Source organism: Anomaloglossus baeobatrachus, chromosome 3 (genome assembly GCF_048569485.1).
Source record: "Anomaloglossus baeobatrachus isolate aAnoBae1 chromosome 3, aAnoBae1.hap1, whole genome shotgun sequence".
Taxonomy (NCBI): domain Eukaryota; kingdom Metazoa; phylum Chordata; class Amphibia; order Anura; family Aromobatidae; genus Anomaloglossus; species Anomaloglossus baeobatrachus.
The window spans coordinates 152,498,789-152,521,131 of NC_134355.1; the positions used below are offsets into that span (position 1 = coordinate 152,498,789).

The 22,343-nt window shown below is 49.0% G+C and overlaps 1 protein-coding gene across 1 annotated transcript in view; it reads right to left on the reverse strand.

The window, feature by feature from the left end:
• Window positions 1–22,343, reverse strand: part of MTHFD1L (methylenetetrahydrofolate dehydrogenase (NADP+ dependent) 1 like) — a 311,373-nt gene that overhangs the window by 215,080 nt on the left and 73,950 nt on the right. The window contains exons 9-10 of the mRNA XM_075339530.1: window positions 14,981–15,054; window positions 14,800–14,897 (exon numbers count right to left, since the gene is read on the reverse strand). Coding sequence (XP_075195645.1) covers window positions 14,800–14,897; window positions 14,981–15,054 — 172 coding nt within the window. The remainder of the gene's footprint in view (window positions 1–14,799; window positions 14,898–14,980; window positions 15,055–22,343) is intronic.

Genomic DNA, 22,343 nt, shown 5'->3' on the forward strand with positions numbered 1-22,343 from the left:
CTGTCCTTTTTGGGCGTGACTGAGACCTCCAAGAATCTGAGCGTCTCTGGTCCTTTTGAGTCTTTTTTGACGAGGCGAATTGGGACCTGCCCGGTCCTCGAAAGGACCGATAACCAGACTGACCCTTCCTCTGTTGGGGTTTGTTTTGTCTGTGTTGCGGTAAGGATGAGTCCTTACCCTTGGAGTGTTTGATGATTTCATCCAAACGCTCTCCAAACAATCGGTCACGAGAAAAAGGCAAATTGGTTAAGCACTTCTTGGAATGAGAATCTGCTTTCCAATGTCTCAACCACAGGGCCCTACGCAAAACAACGGAGTTGGCTGACGCCACTGCCGTGCGGCTTGTAGCGTCAAGAACAGCATTAATCGCGTACGACGCGAATGCCGCCATTTGCGAGGTCAATGGTGCTACCTGCGGGGCACATGCACGTGTGACGGAGTCAACTCGCGCAAGCCCGGCTGAGATAGCTTGGAGTGCCCATACGGCCGCAAAAGAAGGCGCTAATGACGCTCCAATCGCTTCATAGATGGATTTCAGCCAGAGCTCCATCTGCCTGTCAGTGGCATCTTTAAGTGCCGCTCCATCTTCAACTGCAACCAAGGATCTAGCTGCAAGCCTGGAAATTGGAGGATCCACTTTTGGACACTGGGTCCAACCCTTGACCACCTCAGGGGGAAAAGGATAGCGTGTATCTTTAAGCCGTTTAGGAAAACGCCTTTCAGGATAAGCGTGGGGTTTCTGGATTGCGTCTCTAAAGTCAGCGTGGTCCAGAAAAGTGCTTAAAGTACGCTTAGGGTATCTGAAATGGATTCTCTCGTGCTGCGAAGCTGACTCCTCCACAAGAGGAGCTGGTGGGGAAATATTTAACATCTTATTGATGTTAAATATAAGATCATTAACTATGGCGTCACCATCTGGTGTATCTAGATTGAGAGCGGTCCCAGGATCAGAATCCTGATCAGTTACGTCCGCCTCATCACCCATAGATTCATCTCGCTGGGATCCTGACCATTGAGATGAATGTGAAGGCCCGTCATAGCGAGCCCGCTTAGGCTGCCCGGGGCCATCGTCCGAGTCAGAGTCTTCACCCTGAGGTGTATATGCCCGTCCCGGAGCTTGGAGCTGAGGGGGACCAGGGGGCAATGATTGCACAGTGTCCGTGGCCTGAAGTACAGGCCTAGCTCGCAATGTGTCAAGAATTTGTGACATAGTGAGAGACATTCTGTCAGCAAAAGCTGCAAACTCAGTTCCTGTCACCTGGACAGCATTCACAGGTGGTACACCCTGGGTCACGTCCAGCAGAGGTCCCGACTGTGCAAGCGCCGCAGGGGCCGAGCACTGCACACAATGGGGGTCCGTGGAGCCTGCCGGTAGAAAAGTCCCACAAGCGGTGCAGGAAGCATATAATGTCTGTGCCTTGGCACCCTTGCGTTTTACGGACGACATGTTGCTGGCTCTCTGCAATGTGAGAGAGTCTATAGCCAAAGGGCGACCAGCGCTATGCAATACAAAGTATTTGTAGAAACAAAATACTAAGAATAATACTGGCACAAGAGGGGGCTTACCGCCCGCTGAATAGCGGGTAAGAGGCTGCAGATTCCCTGTCTGGGTCTCCCCGGCTCCCCTCTGCAGCTCAGCGTGTCAGCAGGAATGGCTGCCGGCGTCTGTGGAGAGGGGCGGTCCGTGGGAGTTCCCAAACAAAAGTGCGGGAACAGTGTCCCCTCTGTGCCGATTGTGAGGGCTGGAGTATGTAAAAACGACTCCAGCCCTCAGCGCTGATGCACTGGCCAGCGTCCCGCCCCTCTCCTGACTGGCAGGTCTGGGGGCGGGAACGAACGGAAGCAGGCCGCAAAAGCCGGGGACTCGAGTTATCAGCGCGGCCGCCGTAAAAGCGCGGGCCGCGCTGAAGTCCCCGGCGCACCACAAGTGTCAGCCGCGCCGCAGTCCCAGCGGCCGGCATGACCGTTCCTAGACGTGGCCAGCGTCCCGCCCCTCTCCTGACTGGCAGGTCCGGGGGCGGGAACGAACGGAAGCAGGCCGCAAAAGCCGGGGACTCGAGTTATCAGCGCGGCCGCCGTAAAAGCGCGGGCCGCGCTGAAGTCCCCGGCGCACCACAAGTGCCAGCCGCGCCGCAGTCCCAGCGGCCGGCGCGACCGTTTCCCACTAGTGTGCCTGCTTCAGCGAAGCTGAATGAGGCCTGGCACAAGCGCCGTAGCGCTGATGTCCCCCGGCGCACTACAACACCCAGCAAGCTGCGGTGTGAGCGCCAAATGCACGGGGACACAGAGTACCTTGAGGAAGCAGGGCCATGTCCCTGATGTACTCCGCTCCATCCAGCATCTTCTCCAGGGGCTGTAGATGGAGCACGGTCTCAGTGCCTGGAGACCGGTAAATCCCACTTCACCCAGAGCCCTGTAAAAAGGGATGGGGAAGGAATCAGCATGTGGGCTCCTGCCGCCGTACCCGCAATGGGTACCTCAACCTTACAAACACCTCCGACATACAGTGGGGTGAGAAGGGAGCATGCTGGGGACACTATATGTGTCCTCTTTTCTTCCATCCGATATAGTCAGCAGCTGCTGCTGACTAAAAACAATGGAGCTATGCGTGCGTGTCTGACCTCCTTGCGCACAAAGCTAAAACTGAGGAATCTGTACTCCTACGGGAGGGTGTATAGCCAGAAGGGGAGGGGCCTTACACTTTTAAGTGTAGTTCTTTGTGCGGCCTCCAGAGGGCAGTAGCTATACACCCACTGTCTGGGTCTCCCAATTAGGAGCGAAAAAGAAAGAATTAGTTCCAGCTCCTGCATATATTGAACCAAGTCTATGTACTAAAGGTTTATGTGCAAAAATATACTTTAATAGATCAAACATAACAATTACATGTTTACAAACATGATAGATATTCCAGGTATTACATAATTACCCTAAAACACCACCAGAATGACTGCATTCCCAACGAGCATTTTGCTTATACCTTCCTCAAGGAGATTGTCACGATAGTCTCCCTGCATTTAGAGCCCGGTGACAGCCTTTGGACTGGAGCCTCTCTTCATTTATATGGGTTTCATTTGTCTTGCCACTGAAGTGGTTAAGTGCCAGTTTTGCTATTATAGATTTTACAAAGCATTTCCTTGCTGAGTGATCAGCTGCATTTACTAAGTAGTCATGCCCTTCAGCTTTAAATAGTGGTATATCCCAGCATACCCTGCAGGTTATATCCTTTTGTTTGTTAATTTTCCCCGTTTGTCTTTCCCTGGTGTTTTGTTAGTGCAGCAGTTTGGTTTAGTGAACCCCCCCTGCCCCTCACTAGCCAGGGTTACTATAGGGTCTTCCGAAGGTCCTAGGTTCCAGTTCCGCGACAGTTCCAGAGACTGTATAGGGACTGGTGAGGAGAGAAGGTACAGTTGCAGGTGAGGTCAGGAGGTGCCCACCTACCTCTCTCACTAGTTCCAGGGCCTCCCATTGTTTCTGTTTTCCCGGGGCCCTCCTTTTTGTGTGTTTTGGTTGCGCATCAGATACACGGAGGTCTGAACGCACCTCGCCACGCTTGTTACACCAGGCAAGCAGGACAGACATATGTGTGCCATAAGCCCTCTTTTTATACTGCCATCGGCCAATCGTTGGATCGAAATCATGTAACCCCCTACACGTTTGCTACAAACATTACTATTTGTACGTATAGTAATGAATACTTCCAAATCAAATCATAAGCACACTGGCCTCATTCAGTAAGAAGTGCTGTGACATGAGAAAATAAACCATCGACTGACTGCGCACAAGATATATTGTTTCCAGCCTCAGTCCTCCGTACGCAGTCGGCCGAGTAAACATTTCCCCTCATGTCACAGCCCTTCCCCTTCTGAGTGAGGTAAATGCACTTATGAAACATCTGTCAGTTGAGATCCAGAAAGGCAGTGTAATAAAGTAACAAAATATCTTAACAGATGAAGTCGAGGAAAGATGGCCATTCCTATTAGATTAGCTACGATACAAGGTATTAACACCTACCAAGATTAGAGACTATCCAATGTGATTTGGGATTTTCACCAACTCATCAAAATGCATGCATCAGTGTGAAAGAGAATCTGTAAGATTTCAACATGCCTGATTTTTTGTTTTGACGGATGTATTGAAGTCAACAGCAGAAAACACAAGGAATAGCTGCTGCTGGTTAAGAAAGGCCATATGGTCAGCTGTAACTGACACGCATTTTGCCTCAAGACTGGAGCTACACAGTGACTATGACCACATCAGCGCAATTCAAGTGAATCAGACCCCGAGAGTATTGACACAAGCAAAGCACAAAAAATCTCATGTTGTTCAACTTCTTGAGACTTGCTGCAGAAGCAATACCCTCGCTCTTATTGTGCTGCAATATAGCAGTGACACCAAGCAAACTGGTTGAATGTGAGACAAATGTCAAAGTCACCATGTAGTCAAAGCCTAGAAGGTAATATACAAAGATTGCAACTTATAACTTGGAATATATACATGCATTACTGCTATGAAAAACATGTAAAAATTGAGATACTTAGCACACAAAATTGGCCAGATTTTACGTGAGCCCAACAGCCAGCAGCAAGGAAACCTCATTTTTGTTGGGTACCTTATCAAACTAATGCCTCCCTTTGGGTTAAGAAAAAAAAAAACTATAAAATAATATGGCTGGTCATGAACCTGGAAAAGGAGAATTAAAATCGCCTGAGGCTGAAGAGCAAACCCAAAGAGAGGCATTAGTTTGATAGTGACCCAAAAAAAACGAGGTCACCTTGCCGCTGACTGTTGGGCTCACATAAAATCTGGCCAATTTTGTGTACTAAGTATCTTAAATTTTATATGTTTTTTCATAGCAGTAATGCATGTCTAAATTTCCATAATCCTTGTTCCACATATCTTAGCACAACAGAGTGCAACTATCTCCTTTTTGTTACTATGCTTCATATTCAATTTGCACCAGTTCACATTAGAAAGAGAGAATGTACCATCAGTCTTTTTCTTAACTTGTAACGTATTCACAATGAGTGATAGTTGCTGATTTTTTTTGCTGTAGTGGTGGACATCACAAAAATTATGCCTGGGGATTTTTTTTTTTTGCTCTTTTGCTTCAGTTGATGTTTTGTGCATTTACAGAAGTGGTCCTATTAAGTATTTGTCATTAAGTGTATGTATTTATGCATCTATTGTAGTGCGAGTGTATTAATATAATCCCCTACTGATTCTACTCTGCTTTTCAGTGACATCTCCGCAATTGCACACACTCTACCACACTCTACCACACTCTACCACACTCTACCACACTCTACCACACTCTACCACACTCTACCACACTCTACCACACTCTACCACACTCTACCACACTCTACCACACTCTACCACACTCTAAGAAAATCCCTTTTACTATGTAAGTCTACGGACGATCAGGACGAGGCTTGATAGGCTTTCATTGTAAGACCGGTGTCACACTTGCGCTCGCCTTGCGTGTATCTCGCGCAAGTCTCGCAGTGCATCACCCGCCACGGACTCACACTCTTCTCACAGGAGTGTCTCAGCTGCATAGAGATGCATGCAACCGTGCCAAGTCCGTGCCGGGTGATGCACCGCAAGACTCACGCAAGGCAAACGCAAGTGTGACACCGGCCTAAAAGTCGCTTCCAGGTCTCACAGACAGCAGCGTGATCTTGACAGTCTGCAGAGGGGTGACATCATTCAGAAGAAGGGGAAGACTGGTGCTGGGCACCAAAGTGTGCAGTGGTAGGCAAGTATATTAATACACACACTACATGCACATATATACACATTTAATTAATAAAAAAAAAATGGGAGTGCTTCTTTTATATGTGCCCTAGAGAACATTACTTTTTTCTTCAGAGAAGCCATAAAGATTGGACCCTGCTGCTCTAAGGCTGACCATACTTTTAAACATCCATAAACATAACAGTTCAGACAAGCGAGCATGTGTTCTCAGGACAGGAGAGAAAGCTGCTGTTAGATTGTACAGCTGGATCTCGCCGAACAAATAGATCTGGAAGGAAAAAATTCAACTGCCCAAACCTCGCCTTCTCCATATCTGCCATCAGCCTCATGGTACACTTTAAATGTTTTTTCTACCAGTTCTAAAAACTGATCACAAGGTGTGAATGCTGCCCTGTTGAAAATTTTAAAAATATAGGTTCTGAATGATTAAGCAGCATTCACACACAATTCTAGGGTATGTGCGCACATTGTGTATTTGGTTGCAGAAATTTCTGCATCTCTTGGCAGCAAAATCGGAGCACAAAAATGTGTTTTTTTGCATGCATTTTTCATTAAAAAATGCAGATAAAAAGGCAGAAAGAATTGACATGCTGGAGATTATTTTCTGCACCAAATCTGCAAGGAAAAAACTCAACATGTGCTCAAAACTTCAGGATTCTCATGGACTTTTCTGGCATAAGAATTTCCATGAAGTTTTGGGAAAAACTGCACTAAAAACGTATCTATAACCGTTTTTTTCGGGTGCGTTTTTGGTCTTAAAACTGCATGACTTTGCTTCCCCAGCAAAGCATGAGTTTTCATTTTTGCTGTCCGCACAGTGCAGTTTTGTTGAAGGTGCATTTTTGTGGTGACCACAAAGATGCAACATGTCAATTATTTCTGCGTTTTTGCCAGCGTTTTTCACCAATGCAATGCATTGGAAAAAACGCAGCAACAAAAAGGCGTAAAAAAAGCATGCTTTTTTTATGTGTTTTTTATTGCAGGTGCATTTTTGTGCATTTTTTGCAGCCAAAAACGCTGCATCTTTGTGATCACAAAAAAAGGCAATGTGCGCACGGTCTTTTTTTGTGACCACAAAGATGAAGCGTTTTTGGCCACTAAAAAGCGCACAAAAATGCACCAGAGGTAAAAAATGCATAAAAAAAAACCATGCGTTTTTTGCCGCATTTTTGTTGCTGCGTTGTTTCCAATGCATCGCATTGGGTGAAAAACGCTGGCAAAAGCGCAGATATAATTGACATGTTGCATCTTTGTTGTCACCACAAAAATGCACCTTAAACAAAACTGCACTGTGCGGACAGCAAAAATGAAAACTCATGCTTTGCTGGGGAAGCAAAGTCATGTAGTTTTAAAACCAAAACCGCACTCGAAAAACGCCCAAAAATGCAGCGAAAAACACAACGTGCGCACATAGATTTACACTGCAAGATTTTAGCTAAACTTGAAGTAGCAATAAAATTTTGAGATTTTTTCTCAGGCAGAATCGCACAGAGAAAGCAATCGCAGCATGCTGTGAGTGTATGAGAGACGTATTCCCTCGCATCCATACAAGTCTATGGGTGCAAGTGAAGCATCAGACTGTAATCGAATGGCATTACAGTGTAGTGCGATATACACATCAGGTGACAATGGAGGACATGGGGGATTAATCCTTCCCTCTCCTCCGCAGCTGTGCTCCGATCGCAGGAATGGCTCTCCCGGGGGATAACACTACATTATCGGATGTAGTGTGATTAAAAAATTACCGTATTTTTCGGACCATAAGACGCACCCTGGTTTTAGAGGAGGAAAAAACGGATTTTTGTGTACTTACAGTAAAATCGTTTTCTCTTACCCATCATTGGGGGACACAGGACCATGGGTGTTATGCTGCCTACCCATAGGAGGACACTAAGAAGATGCAAAAGCATAGCTCCTCCTCTGCAGTATACACCCCCTGGCCGGGCCAAGCAAGCTTAGTTTTAGTACACAAGCAGTAGGAGAAAAAAACAGTAAAAACTTACCTCAACAGAGGAACATGAGAAAAAAAAAAAGAGTCATAACCAAATAAGGTACTGAGAGAACCAAGGCCCCGCAGGGCAACAGGGTGGGTGCTGTGTCCCCCAATGATGGCTAAGAGAAAACGATTTTATGGGGAGTACACAAAAATCAGTTTCTCTGACGCCTCATTGGGGGACACAGGACCATGGAACGTCCTAAAGCAGTCCATGGGTGGGAAACATAAAAGAAGACAACACAACCCAAGGACTAGGAACCAGTCCCAGACAGCCTGGAGCACCTACTGAGAGAGGTGCTCAACGGCCGTTTGCAGAATTTTCCTACCCAGATTTGCCTCAGTTGAAACCTGGGTATGGACTCTGTAATGCTTTGAAAACGTATGTAGGCTAGACCAGGTCGCAGCCTTACACACCTGTTCCACTGAAGCCTGATGCCGAATGGCCCACGAAGCGCTAACTGCTCGCGTGGAATGAGCCCGCAGCCCACTAGGAATGGGTTGCGTTGCAAGCGGTAGACTTCCTGGATCGCAGAGCGAATCCAGCGAGCCAGCGTCGCCTTTGAAGCTGCCTGTCCCTTCTTAGGTCCCTCAGGAATGACGAACAAAGAGTCCGTTTTCCGAGAGGGGGCTGTCCTGGATATGTAATAACTGAGAGCTCTGACGAGGTCTAACGAATGCAGAGACCTTTCCACCCTATGAACTGGGTGTGGACAAAAGGAAGGCAGGACAATGTCCTCGTTCAAATGACACGGGGTAAGAACCTTTGGAAGGAAATCCGGTGAAAGATCAGAAAAGGCTCGCGGCAAGAGAGTGCTGCCAGCTCCGAAACCCGTCTGATGGACGTAATTGCCACCAAGAATGTTACCTTCCAGGACAGAAGAGCAAGGGAGGATTCCTTGAGCAGTTCAAAGGGAGACCTCTGGAAACTGTCCAGAACGAGATTGAGGTCCCATGGTTCCAGCGGCCGTTTGTACGGGGGAACTAGATGGGAAACGCCCTGGAGGAAGGTCTTCACTTGCGGTTTTTGAGCCAGGCGGCATTGGTAGAAGATTGAGAGCGCTGAGACCTGCCTTTTAAGGGAACTGAGAGCCGACCCCCATTGCAAGCCAGACTGTAGAAAGTCGAGAATTCTGGGGATGGCCAGAGGCATAGGCTGGACGTTAGTTTCTCTGCACCATGAAAGGAAGATTTTCCACGTACGGTTTTAAGTGCGGGATGAAGCAGGCTTTCGGGCGCTGATCATGGTGGCAATAACCACGGGGGAGAATCCCGCTCTTGTTAATACCCAGGTCTCAATGGCCATGCCATCAGCTTCAGGGCTCTGGAGTTCTGATGGGAAATGGGCCCTTGGGTCAGCAAGTCTGGGATGTCTGGAAGGCGCCACGGTGCGTCTGTGAGCATTTGTACTAATTCGGCGTACCAGGCGCGCCTGGGCCAGTCTGGTGCTATCAGTATCACCGGGACTCCCTCTGCCTTGATCTTCCTGATCACCCGCGGCAGCAGGGGTAGAGGTGGAAATATGTAAGGCAGGCGGAAGTGGTGCCAGGAGCAGACTAGAGCATCCGCGCCGATGGACTGCGGGTCGCGTGACCTGGCTATGAATGCGGGTACCTTTGCATTCAACCTTGAGGCCATTAGGTCCACGTCTGGTGTGCCCCAGCGAGTGCAGATGTGTAGAAACACATCTGGGTGGAGAGACCATTCTCCGGCAGCCAGGCCTTGGCGACTTAGAAAGTCTGCTGCCCAGTTCTCTACCCCCGGTATGTGTACCGCTGATATCACTGATCCCGTCGATTCGGCCCAGCTGAGGATCTTGTGGGCCTCGAGATAAGCCGCTTTGCTGCGGGTGCCCCCCCTGCCAGTTGATATAGGCTACAGCTGTCGCATTGTCCGATTGGACTCGAATCTGCCGACCCGCTAGCAGAGGGCAGAACGCTCTGAGCGCGAGGAAGATCGCGCGGAGTTCCAGGATGTTTATGGGTAGGGAAGACTCCTGGGGCGTCCAACGTCCTTGAGCAGTGTGGTGCCGGTACACTGCTCCCCAGCCTAGGAGGCTGGCGTCCGTGGTCAGGACCAGCCAGTTCACTGGGAGAAAAGATCTCCCCTTCGATAGGGATGAGGACTGAAGCCACCAGCGGAGTGCGTACCTGACTGAAGGCGTCAGATGAAGATGTCTGTCCAGGGAGAAGGGGCTCTTGTCCCAGGCCGCTAGAAGGGCTAGCTGCAGTGGGCGGAGGTGCAGTTGAGCAAAGGGTACTGCTTCCATAGCCGCCACCATCCTGCTGAGCACTTTCATGCTGAATCGAATGGAGCGAGACAGAGGACGTAGAAGGCAGCGTACCGCTCGTTGAAGAGCGAACGCCTTGTCCTGAGGGAGAAGGATCAAGCCCCGACGGGTGTCTAGGGACATGCCCAGGAAGGTGATGGATCGTGATGGGATCGGGGATGATTTGTCCAGATTCACTAGCCACCCTAAGCGGGATAGGGTGTCCACAGTGATTTGTACGCTGGTTGAGCAGTCGCGGAAGGAGGGGGCCTTGATGAGGAGGTCGTCCAAGTAAGGGAGAACGACTACTCCCCTGGCGTGAAGGACGCTCATGGCGGCCGCCATGACTTTGGTGAAGACCCTTGGTGCGGTGGCAAGGCCGAAGGGTAGAGCTACGAATTGAAAGTGGAAGTCCTGAATTGCGAAGCGGAGGAACTTTTGGTGATCTGGGGCGATGGGTTTGTGCAGGTACGCGTCCTTGATGTCTATGGAGGCGAGGAATTCCCCTTCGACCATGGATGCAATAATGGACCTTAGGCACTCCATTCTGAATCTCCGTACGTGCACATGTTTGTTTAGGTGTTTGAGGTCCAGGATGGGTCGAACTGACCCATCCTTTTTGGGGACCACAAAGAGGTTGGAATAAAAACCCCCGAACTTCTCGTCGTCTGGGACAGGTATTATCACTCCTGCTGTTTGGAGCGAGTGGACTGCTGAGAAAAAAGCTTTGCGTCGTTTTCGAGTCTTTGGGGGGTTTGAGAGAAAAAACCGACTCGGGGGTCGGGTCCGAAATTCTATGTGGTAACCGGAAGACACAAGGTCTCGCACCCATTTGTCATCTGAGGCGGCAGCCCAGATGTGTTGAAAAGAGCCGCAGTCGACCTCCTACAATGAGTGTGTCTTCCAGGGCGCCTAAGGAGTCATGAGGGGGGAAAACGTCGTGGCCGAGTCTCCCTAGTCCTGGACTGTTTTGGTCTAGGCTGCCATGAAGAAGTGGGTTTCGGGGAGAGCTGAGGAGGTCGGTCCCTGCGTAGTCCACGGCTGGTGGCGGGGACAGCACGGGATGTCGACCAACCAAATGAGTTCCGAAAGGAGCGGAACGAGGACTGTGGACGTCTGGTAAAGGACGTCCTGGACTTCAGCTGGGGGGAGGGAGGTACTCTTTCCTCCCGTGGCGTCAGAAATGAGCTTGTCCAGACGTTCGCCAAACAAATCGGTCTGAAAAAAAGGGAAGGCCCGTGAGAGACTTCTTGGAGGCAGAGTCCGCTCGCCATTGTCGGAGCCAGAGAGCTCTACGGATGGCTATGGTATTTGAGGCGGCAAACGCTGCGCAGGTAGCAGCGTCCATGGAGGGCTGGATGAGGTACTCCGCCGCAGCAGCAATTTGAGCTGTTACCTCTGTGAAGGTATGAGTGAACTGGGATTCCTCAAGCGACGTGTTAAGGGAGTCTGCCCAGACCGAGATCGCCTTTGCGACCCACACAGAGGCAAAAGGAGGGCGAGAGGGAGGAACCCACAGCCTCAAAAGCAGAGCGGGCGAAGTGCTCCCCCTGTCTGTCTGTCGGGTCCTTGATGGAAGAACCATCGGGTAAAGACAGGAGCGTCTTTGTGGTAAGGCGGGAGACCAGCGGGTCGACCGAGGGCGGATCGGCCCAGCCCTTAGGGGCAGGTGAGGCAAAAGGGTTCCGGGACTCCCTGAGTTTTCGGTTACCGAAGCGCCTGTCAGGCTTCTCCCTTTGCTTTGTGAGGATATCCTGAAACTCTGGGTGATCAGCGAAAACCTTTTGGGGTTTTCTTGCCCTCTTAAAGGAGACCACGTGGTCAGTGGTAGTGGATGGGGGATCCTCCACATGCAGAGTTTGGTTGATTGCTGCTATAAGGGAGTCTATTGCAGTTTGATCATCTGGGGGTGATGAAACCAAGGAATCCTCCTGGTACAAACAGCATTCTCCCTCCTCCAGCTCATCAGAAGCCGTGGAGCATGTGGGAGAGCCTGCCCTGTGTGCTCCCGAGGGAGAGCCCGCTGGAGACACCCGGCCGTGTGCTCTTTTCCTGATCCCTGCAACCGGTGAAGCATGTGCCCAGATTATCTCAGAAGGATCCTCCATAGGGGTATCCTCAGGCTGCGTTCCGTCCAGGGACCCAGAAGGGTGTCGAGGACGACATTGCATAGCCAGAACCAGGTTCTGTGACAGTTTTTCCATGCATTGGGACAGAAACTGTGCCCATTCCAGTGGGCTGGGGGCCCTAGGCTCTGGGCTGCCGGTTGCGGCGGTGGTGGCAGGGGGATCTTGGGGGGCTATAGGGGCACAGGACTCACAGAGAGAAGAGGTGTGTTTACGTGGTAGCTCAGCGTGGCAGGCAGTGCAGGCTGAATAATAGACTATGTGGGCCTTAGTACTCTTAGTGCCCTTAGATTTCTGCATGTTCCTAATAGGAGTATGCCAGGAGGAGGAGCAATGCTCAGCAGAGCTACAATTGAAGTAAGCACCTCACCACAATCAGTCGATGGCCCTGTCCTCAGGAAGGATTAAGCTCTATGAAGATCTTCGCACACTTCCCTGGGGGGCGGGGCTTACCGTGCCCGCGGGGGGCGGGGCTTAGCGCTAAAAGAGCGGGAAGATGAGTCAGTGTGCCCCCCCTGCTGTGGGTAGTGAAAATAAACGTTGGGAAGGGAGCTTCTGATAGTTTTCCTCCCTCTCCCTACAGTCAGCACAGAGCTTGTCACCGGTGGTTATCAGCAGGCTTTTCTGCTAGAGCAAATAAACAGAGCAAATAAAACAGCATTAGTCCCTGAGCCCTGGGCCCTCCCCCCTGCCACCGGGAAATTATCTGCAAGACTTTCTGCAAACAGCAGAACTTCCCCCTCCTCCAGCCAGCAAGCTAGAGAAAAGTTAACACTGTGTGTGCAGGATCCTTGCTCCTTGCACATAATAAATACTGTAAATGTCCTGTGAGCCTTCCCTGCAGCGTCTTTTCTCCCTTTGTCTGGGAAACCAGTAAGGGGGATCTCACCTTAAAACACTGCTTTCCAGGCAGTGAAAATAGCAGAGTCAGCTTGCTGTGTCGGTGTCATATTCAACTCAGAGCCTGCAGAGAGGGGCTGAGGAATTGGGCTATAGGGGCACAGGCCTCTACCCTGGGCTTTGGAAAATCGGTGTCTGTGGAACCCGTCATCCAGCCCAGGATCCAGCGTCGCAGGAGGGGGTACTTGGAGGCGACACTCCACGTTCCCGCCCGTTGATGGTAGTGGGAGATCGGTCCCAAAAGGAAACCGTCGCCCTCAAAAAATAACAAACCTTGAAAGGAAGTGCCTCCTACAGACACTAAGCTAAAACTGAGCTTGCCTGGCCCGGCCAGGGGGTGTATACTGCAGAGGAGGAGCTATGCTTTTGCATCTACTTAGTGTCCTCCTATGGATAGGCAGCATAACACCCATGGTCCTGTGTCCCCCAATGAGGCGCCAGAGAAATAGGAAAATAAAATTTTAACCAAAAAATGTGGTCATGACACACTTATGGGGCGAGAATCTGCTGCTGACACTGTTATGGGGTAATGTCCTGCTCATATACTCCCCATGCTGCTCATATACCCTCATCCTGCTCATAATATACCCCTATCCTGCTCATAATATACCCCTATCCTGCCATATACTCCCCATGCTGCTCATATACTCCCCATGCTGCTCATATACTCCCCATGCTGCTCATATACCCTCATCCTGCTCATATACTCCCCATGCTGCTCATAATATACCCCTATCCTGCTATGTACCCTCATCCTGGTGTATGGCCGCATCCTGTGGCACATAAAAAAAAATAAACATTCATACTCGCCTTACCTCACTCCCTGCAGCACCGCTCCTCTTACCGTCTGTCAGCTGCAGCGCCGCTGAGTGGAGCTGTCCCCGTTCCCCTGCAGCATCGCGATCTCCTCCGGTGGTCTGTGCCGGCAGCTGCGTGTGGACACGTGCGCACAGCAATGACGTCATCGCTGGGCGCGCCGCTAGTCTCCACGCAAGTCAGCTGACCGGCACAGACAGGAGATCGCGATTCTGCAGGGGAACGGTGAGTAATGTGTACTGATTCACTGCCCCCCGCACTGATGATGATGCGCGGGGGGCAGTGAATACAGCCGCACATGATCACTCCAGGCTGCAGTTGCCAGGGGTGATCATGCGGCCCGACTGTTTATCCCTCGCCTATCACCCCGCCCACCTGTCAGCGCCGGGTTCAGCCCTGAGAGAAGGGCGGGAGGATGGGCGTGCATATTAAATGAGTGGATCCACGCGGTCACGGCAGGCTGCTACAGCCTGCTCGTGCCCCAGATGACCCGCTCCACCGCAGCACCCTCATTCCCCGCAGCCACAGTCAGACCATAAGACGCACCCCCCACTTTCCCCCAACATTTGGGGGGGGGGAAAGTGCGTCTTATGGTCCGAAAAATACGGTAAAAAAAAAAAATAAAAAAATAATAATAAACCGGCCCTCCCTCCTGCTGGAAATGCTCTGTTTATGGCTGGCTGTATGTGGTCAGAGACCCGAACAGGCCAATCATTGACTTTCCACAATGCTAGTTACTTGTGTTGAACTCGTCAAAGCATCTGACCTGCTCGAATCAAAGAACGAGCATTTGAGCATTTTAGTGCTCGCCCATCACTACTAATTAAAACCATAAGCAATGAAGCTTTCTAGTCATAATGAACCGGACTTAGACCATCATAGGGGCCAGAAATGGACTTTTCTTGCTACATAGGCTAATGTACAGTATACCTGCTCACCTGGGCACAGGTGAGAGCGGCTGCAGCCTTAAACAATGCAGATTCCATTTTTTGTACTTCTGAGCATCAGACCATCTTTTACTGCTTTCTGCTAGATTCTGCGGAGACAGGACAAACAAGATTACATATTCAGTCATGAGAAGACACTGGGCACAAGACGCTCATGTCTGGAAATGCAGACCTTCAGCCTCAGTGCTGCTGCCAGCGGTCCCACAGCTTGTCCAGGTAATCCCTCACTGAACACTTCAGAACCACCTAAGACGTAAAAAAAAACAACTAAATAATAGAAGAGAAAGAAAATTGCTTACTTAAAATAAAAAGTTTACATAGTGACGTTCTGCATCATGGCACAATTATAAACCCACCGCTATGAGTGGAAAAGATTGTTATCTGACCACGACAGACACATACATCGGATCATGGCCGGGGTATTTTCCTCCCTTCCTGGCCAAGCACATTGTACATGCGCTTTTAATGGCATTAAATCATTTGGATATGAAACCACTTTCTGCATCTTTTTTCACGATACATGGGGTTAATTTTTTTGTCCTTTATATAATCCTCTTTTGAGATAGGAAACTTATAGACAATTTGGAAAAGGTCTAGTTTTCTTTTTTTTGTTCTAATGACCGCAAAGGACCGATAAAAACATAGAAACGTTTATACATTGGGAATATTTATTAAAGGGGTTGTCCAGATCTTTGATATTGATGACTTATCCTTAGGATAGTGAAGTTTATTTTAAAGGGAATCTGTAACCAAATTTTTACTCCCCCATTTGCATATTGTAGAGACATAGACCCGGATTCCAGTGATGTATCACTTACTGAGCTGTTTGCTGTCATTTTGATAAAATCAATGTTTTTTCTGCTGCAGATCCAGGAGTTCTACAAAGCGCATGAATATGCCAGACTACCTGGCCGCATGTCAAGTAGTCCTCTAATGATTATCTGCTGCTGATTAAACAGCGATTTTATCAAAACTACACTAAGCATCTCAGTAAGTGAAACACAGCTGGAATCAGGATCTCTGCCCCTACGTTATGCCGCTTTCAAAATAGGTGGCAATAACATGGTGACAGATTTCCCTTACAGGGGTATTCCCATCTCCAAGATCCTATACCAATAAGTAATTGTAACAGTGTGTCCCTCCCCCGCCTTTGCTCATGGTGTAATAGTCTGTCTCCCCTTGACTGTCCTGTATGTACTACTGGTGGGGGATTGTTTGTTCTTCTCAGCATGGGACTTCTCCAATCCACAACTTGGTAAACAAGAAAGAGCCAGGACTTCTAAAGTCCATTCATGTATCAAGTGTCCAGGCTGAGTTGGACTCTTCTGCCCACCTAAGGGGCTGATCCCAAGAAAGAAGAACAATGAGACCCATGTTAGTCAGTTAGTTGGATCTCGGTTGGAGAAGGATTAGGATATATAGCTGAGGCTGGATCCTAGAGCCTGTGTATGGACTGTCACAGACTGGAGATCAGTGACCACGTGGGATTGTGTTTTGTTGTTCACCCTGTTGGACTCAAGGATCTCATAAGGACCATTGCCATCTTTTCCCTGGCATCGGAATACCGGGAGGTGCCCCTGGATCTTTTGTTTTGTTGTGGGCTCCTTGCAGACTTTAAGGATCTATATTTATGTTTGGTGCTTTATCTTTGTGGTTCCAATAAAGCCCTTTGGATTGTTCCTTGGCCTGGCATCCCTTACTGCTCTGCCGCATACCCCGTCACAGTAATAATAATAATAATAATAATAATAATAATAATAATAATAATAATAAATACAAAAAATAATAGTTAATACCTCCAATTAGAAATGTAGTATAATTCTTATTATTAGCTATGTTTCTTACCTTGTGCAGTACATTGATGTAGCTTAGGTATACATAGTTACGACAACGAGCAACTAACTGATCAGTGGTTGTAACCATAGCTAGACAAGCTGCAATGCCCTGCACATGAGGTAAGAGACATGGCTATATCAGGAGAACAATACTACATTTCCAATTGGAGGTATTTGCTATTATTACTACAATTATTACATATTGGGATAGAATCTTGGAGATAGAAATAACCCTTTAACATTGGAGAATTAAGAAAAACGTATTAGTCAACCATTTAGATAAGAGGTTGCCAACCTTTCTGACCTAGATAACCACACTCAGCTTTGAAAGAACGTCACGAGCCACATACAGCTCATGCTACCTTCATCGTAGTGGCACCCAGAGACCCCATTACCGGTATAATGACAGCCAATGTTTTTTCACAGAAATCACAGCAAGGCAGTATACCAAAATCCATGGGGTTCCCACCTTACCCCATCCAGATCTGCTGTTCTGTGAGGGCTACTCAAAAGGTCACTATCTGAATACCTGCTCCTCATAGCTGTTTGCTAGCTCTGGTGGTTATGCTCCAAGCTGGAAGACAGCGGCGTGCCACACATCACAGGTCCAGAAGCCACATGGGGCTCCAGAGCCACAGGTTAGGGACCCCAGACTTAGCTCATTTTTGGGAAAAGAAAATTGATAAAACACGACTGCTGCTAAGGAAGCAATGATGGCAGTCACCCATGTTTCCAAGACTTTGGAACGCCTAAAGCACCTAGTCTACAAAGATCCATCCCCGTCTTCCAAAGAGTTGCATAAACTTAAGTCACTCTACCCAGGCTAAACACAAAGGTTAACACTAGAACTACTGGACTCGTGACACCTATATAGAAATACATGGTGAAAAGTAGTCAAAATGACTACCTGAGTAGTTCTAGTGTTAACAGGAAAATCTGTAGTGACTGATTTTACTTTGACAACATCAGCCCAAATTACCTCCTCTTTTTTACGAATTCTACTTTAGCAGACCAGATGTTCTTTAATCTAGGAGGGGCAATGTGCTCAAACTCCAGCACCAACATCGTACTCTGATTAGTAGTCCGCACACTGAACGGTTACTCCCAGCGCGCCCCACTAATCACAGCGAGGCTGGAATCTGAGACCGTATCATTTAGGAATTCCTGGAAATTGCAGGGCGCCGTCATACCCGAGAGAGGAAAGGGGTACTGCCACATAGCCAGATTACAAGGAAGCCATTCCCTCGCTCACTATTTCGCTTATTGGGCTAATACAAATATATCAGGTTAAGTTTAGTTTGGAGAAAGACGTTTGTAATAGAAAAGGTCTTATTGAAAACTAATGGCTATAAAATATAAAGACGCACTATTTGTTCATGAAATACTACTCTTTTAATAACTTCAAGTTGGATATAGAATTTCAGCGTCTCATCAGATACAGATTTCTGAAATTTTTGCACAAGTTTTCATTTACTTTTTACAGTGCAAAAACTTGTGCAGTTATCTAAAAATCTGCCCACAGTATAATTCCAAATTATTAACAATAATAATAATAATAATATTTATTAATTTATAAAGCGCTGTTAATTCCACAGCGCTTTACATACATCAGCAATACTGTGCCCATTGGGGCTCACAATCTAGGTTCCCTATGAGTATTGTGAGGTAGCAACCACCAATGTTGTGGATGGTCGCAGTGGAGAAGGATCCCCCTGTGATATTGAACTGAAGGTGTGATTGTGGGACCTGTAGTTCCACAGAACTTGGGTTGTAATTAAGGCTTACTTTACAATTTGCCAAAGGCAATTAGATCCCCAAACTAAAGGCCCAGTCACACACAACGACTTACCAGCGATCCCGAAAACGATGCGACCTGATAGGGATCGCAGGTAAGTCGCTGGGAGGTCGCAGGTGAGATGTCACACAGTCAGATCTTACCAGCGATGCAGGAACAATACAGGTCGCAGTAGCGACCTGTATAACGATCTCAGCAGTCACTGTGACCCTGTCACACAGTGTCAAACACAGCGATGTGTCCTGCCCAGCAGGACGTCGCCTTTGAAGAAAATGACCTGGACCATTCAGCAACGACTGGAGATCTCACAGCAGGGGCCTGATCGCTGGTAGGTGTCACACATAACGAGATCGCTAACAGGATCGCTACTGCGTCACCAAAACGGTGACTCAGCTGCGATCTCGCTAGCGATCTCGTTATGTGTGACAGTACCTTAAAGACTAATCTATTAATATATAACTTTTAATCAACGTATTAAGATAAGGGGACAAACACAATTAAAAGCACTGAGCGCAGTGATCTGTCATATCACAAAAGCCATTACTTTAGCCACAGGGAATTCCCTATTCAGACTCATTCTTCCTATGGGGTGCTTCACACACAGCGAGCTCGCTGCCGAGATCGCTGCTGAGTCACGCTTTTTGTGACGCAGCAGTGACCTCATTAGCGATCTCGCTGTGTGTGACAATGAGCAGCGATCTGGCCCCTGCTGTGAGATCGCTGCTCGTTACACACAGCCCTGGTTCGTTTTCTTCAAAGCCGCTCTCCCGCTGTGACACACAGATCGCTGTGTGTGACAACGAGAGAGCGACAAATGAAGCGAGCAGGGAGCAGGAGCCGGCGTCTGACAGCTGAGGTAAGCTGTAACCAAGATAAACATCGGGTAACCAAGGTGGTTACCCGATATTTACCTTAGTTATCAGCCTCCGCAGCTCTCACGCTGCCTGTGCTGCCGGCTCCGGCTCTCTGCACATGTAGCTGCTGTACACATCGGGTTAATTAACCCGATGTGTACAGCAGCTAGGAGAGCAAGGAGCCAGCGCTAAGCAGTGTGCGCGGCTCCCTGCTCTCTGCACATGTAGCTGCATTACACATCGGGTTAATTAACCCGATGTGTACAGCAGCTAGGAGAGCAAGGAGCCAGCGCTCAGTGTGCGCGGCTCCCTGCTCTCTGCACACAGCGCTGGTAACTAATGTAAACATCGGGTAACCATACCCGATGTTTACCTTAGTTACCAGTCTCCGCAGCTTCCAGTCGGCGGCTCCGTGCAAGCGCAGCGTCGCTTGCACGTCGCTGCTGGCTGGGGGCTGTTCAGTGGTCGCTGGTGAGATCTGCCTGTTTGACAGCTCACCAGCGACCATGTAGCGATGCAGCAGCGATCCTGACCAGGTCAGATCGCTGGTCGGATCGCTGCTGCATCGCTAAGTGTGAAGGTACCCTATGTCTCTGGCTAGCTAATGTGTTAATCCTATTGTAAATAATCACTGCGATCGCTATTTTAAAAAGACATTCAGTAGCCTCCCCAACATGTTTCACCACACTGGCGTCATCAGGGGGCTGAGGCTAATGCTCAATTACTATGCCTGCACGGACCTTTTAAAGGTTTAGATATGACCTCATATTGTGCTTTGCCAATGAAAATCCTCAGTATATGTTCCATTATATGCTCTATAGCTAATCACTATTAGAGGAGTATATTACCTTCAATTCTTTCTGGATCGCTATTCGTTCTTATATCTGTCTCTCCTCAGCTCCTCCATCTCACTGGCCAGACTGACCAACTTCGTATTTCCCTCTCTGAGGTTAAAATCCAATCAGGATCTATTAAGTCTGGCCAGTGAGATTACATCTCTTATCATGATATTATCTCTGTCCAGGTCAAAGTCCTCTGTCATCCCGTTTTTACGTCAGGTTACACAGACTGTGCTTGCTCCTGCTATGGGTCATCAGTCCCTGTGTTTGCTAAGAGATAAACACACTGCGCGTGCTCCTGGACTTAGAACATTAAAGCACTGTTATCTCTCAGCACGCATGCGTTAAGACTTAAGCTGGGTTCACACTAAAGGTCCAGTCACACTAAGCAACTTACCAGCGATCCCAACAACGATAGGGATCGCTGGTAAGTTGCTAGGAGGTTGCTGGTGAGCTGTCACACTGCGACGCTCCAGCGATCCCACCAGCAACCTGACCTGGCAGGGATCGCTGGAGCGTGGCTACACGAGTTGCTGGTGAGCTCACCAGCAACCAGTGACCAGCCCCCAGTCTCCTAGTTACAGCACACATCAGGTTAATTAACCCGATGTGTGCTGCAGCTAAATGTGCACAGAGCAGGGAGCAGCGCACACTGAGCGCTGGCTCCTTGCTCTCCTAGTTACAGCACACATCGGGTTAATTGCCTGATGTGTGCTGCAGCTATCTGTGCACAGAGCTGGAGCCGGCAGCACAGGCAGTGAGAGCGGAGGAGCCTGGTATCAAAGGTAAATATCGGGTAACCAAGGACAGGGCTTCTTGGTTACCCGATGTTTACATTGGTTACCAGCCTTAGCAGAAGCTGGCTCCCTGCTCACTGCACATTAGTTGTTGCTGTCTCGCTGTCACACACAGCGATCTGTGCTTCACAGCAGGACAGCAACAACTAAAAAATGGCCCAGGACATTCAGCAACAACCAGCGACCTCACAGCAGGGGCCAGGTTGTTGCTGGATGTCACACACAGCAACATCGCTAGCAACGTCACAAAAGTTGTTCGTTACCAGCGATGTTGCTAGCGATGTTGCTTAGTGTGACGGGGCCTTAAAGGTCCAGTCACACTAAGCAACTTACCAGCGATCCCAACAACGATAGGGATCGCTGGTAAGTTGCTAGGAGGTTGCTGGTGAGATGTCACACTTTGACGCTCCAGCGATCCCACCAGCAACCTGACCTGGCAGGGATCGCTGGAGCGTCACTACACGAGTTGCTGGTGAGCTCACCAGCAACCAGTGACCAGCCATACGTGCAGAGAGCAGGGAGCAGAGCACACTGAGCGCTGGCTCCCTGCTCTCCTAGTACAGCACACATGGGGTTAATTACCCGATGTGTGCTGCAGCTACATGTGCACAGAGCAGGGAGCAGCGCACAATGCTTAGCGCTGGCTCCCTGCTCTCCTGGCTACAGCACACATCGGGTTAATTAACCCGATGTGTCCTGCAGCTACACGTGCACAGAGCAGGAGCCGGCACTGACAGTGAGAGCGGCTGAGGCTGGTATCAAAGGTAAATATCGGGTAACCAAGGACAGGGCTTCTTGGTTACCCGATGTTTACATTGGTTACCAGCCTCTGCAGAAGCCGGCTCCTGCTGCCTGCACATTTAGTTGTTGCTGTCTCGCTGTCACACACAGCGATCTGTGCTTCACAGCGGGACAGCAACAACTAAAAAATGGCCCAGGACATTCAGCAACAACCAACGACCTCACAGCAGGGGCCAGGTTGTTGCTGGATGTCACACACAGCAACATCGCTAGCAACTTCACAAAAGTTGTTCGTTACCAGCGATGTTGCTAGCGATGTTGTTTAGTGTGACAGGGCCTTTAGCGACAGCGACGACGTCGCTGTTACGTCACCATTTTCGGTGACGTAACAGCAACCTTGTAAGTCGCTGTTATGATCGCTGTTTAGCTGTCAAACACAGCAGAAGCAGCGATTATAACGTCGCTGTGCTACATGTGCAGAGAGCAGGGAGCCGCGCTTAGCGCTGGCTCCTTGCTCTCCTAGGTACAGTACACATCAGGTTAATTAACCCGATGTGTGCTGCAGCTACATGTCATAGTGCAGAGAGCAGGGAGCCGCGCACACTGCTTAGCGCTGGCTCCTTGCTCTCCTTGCTACAGTATACATCGGGTTAATTACCCGATGTGTACTGCAG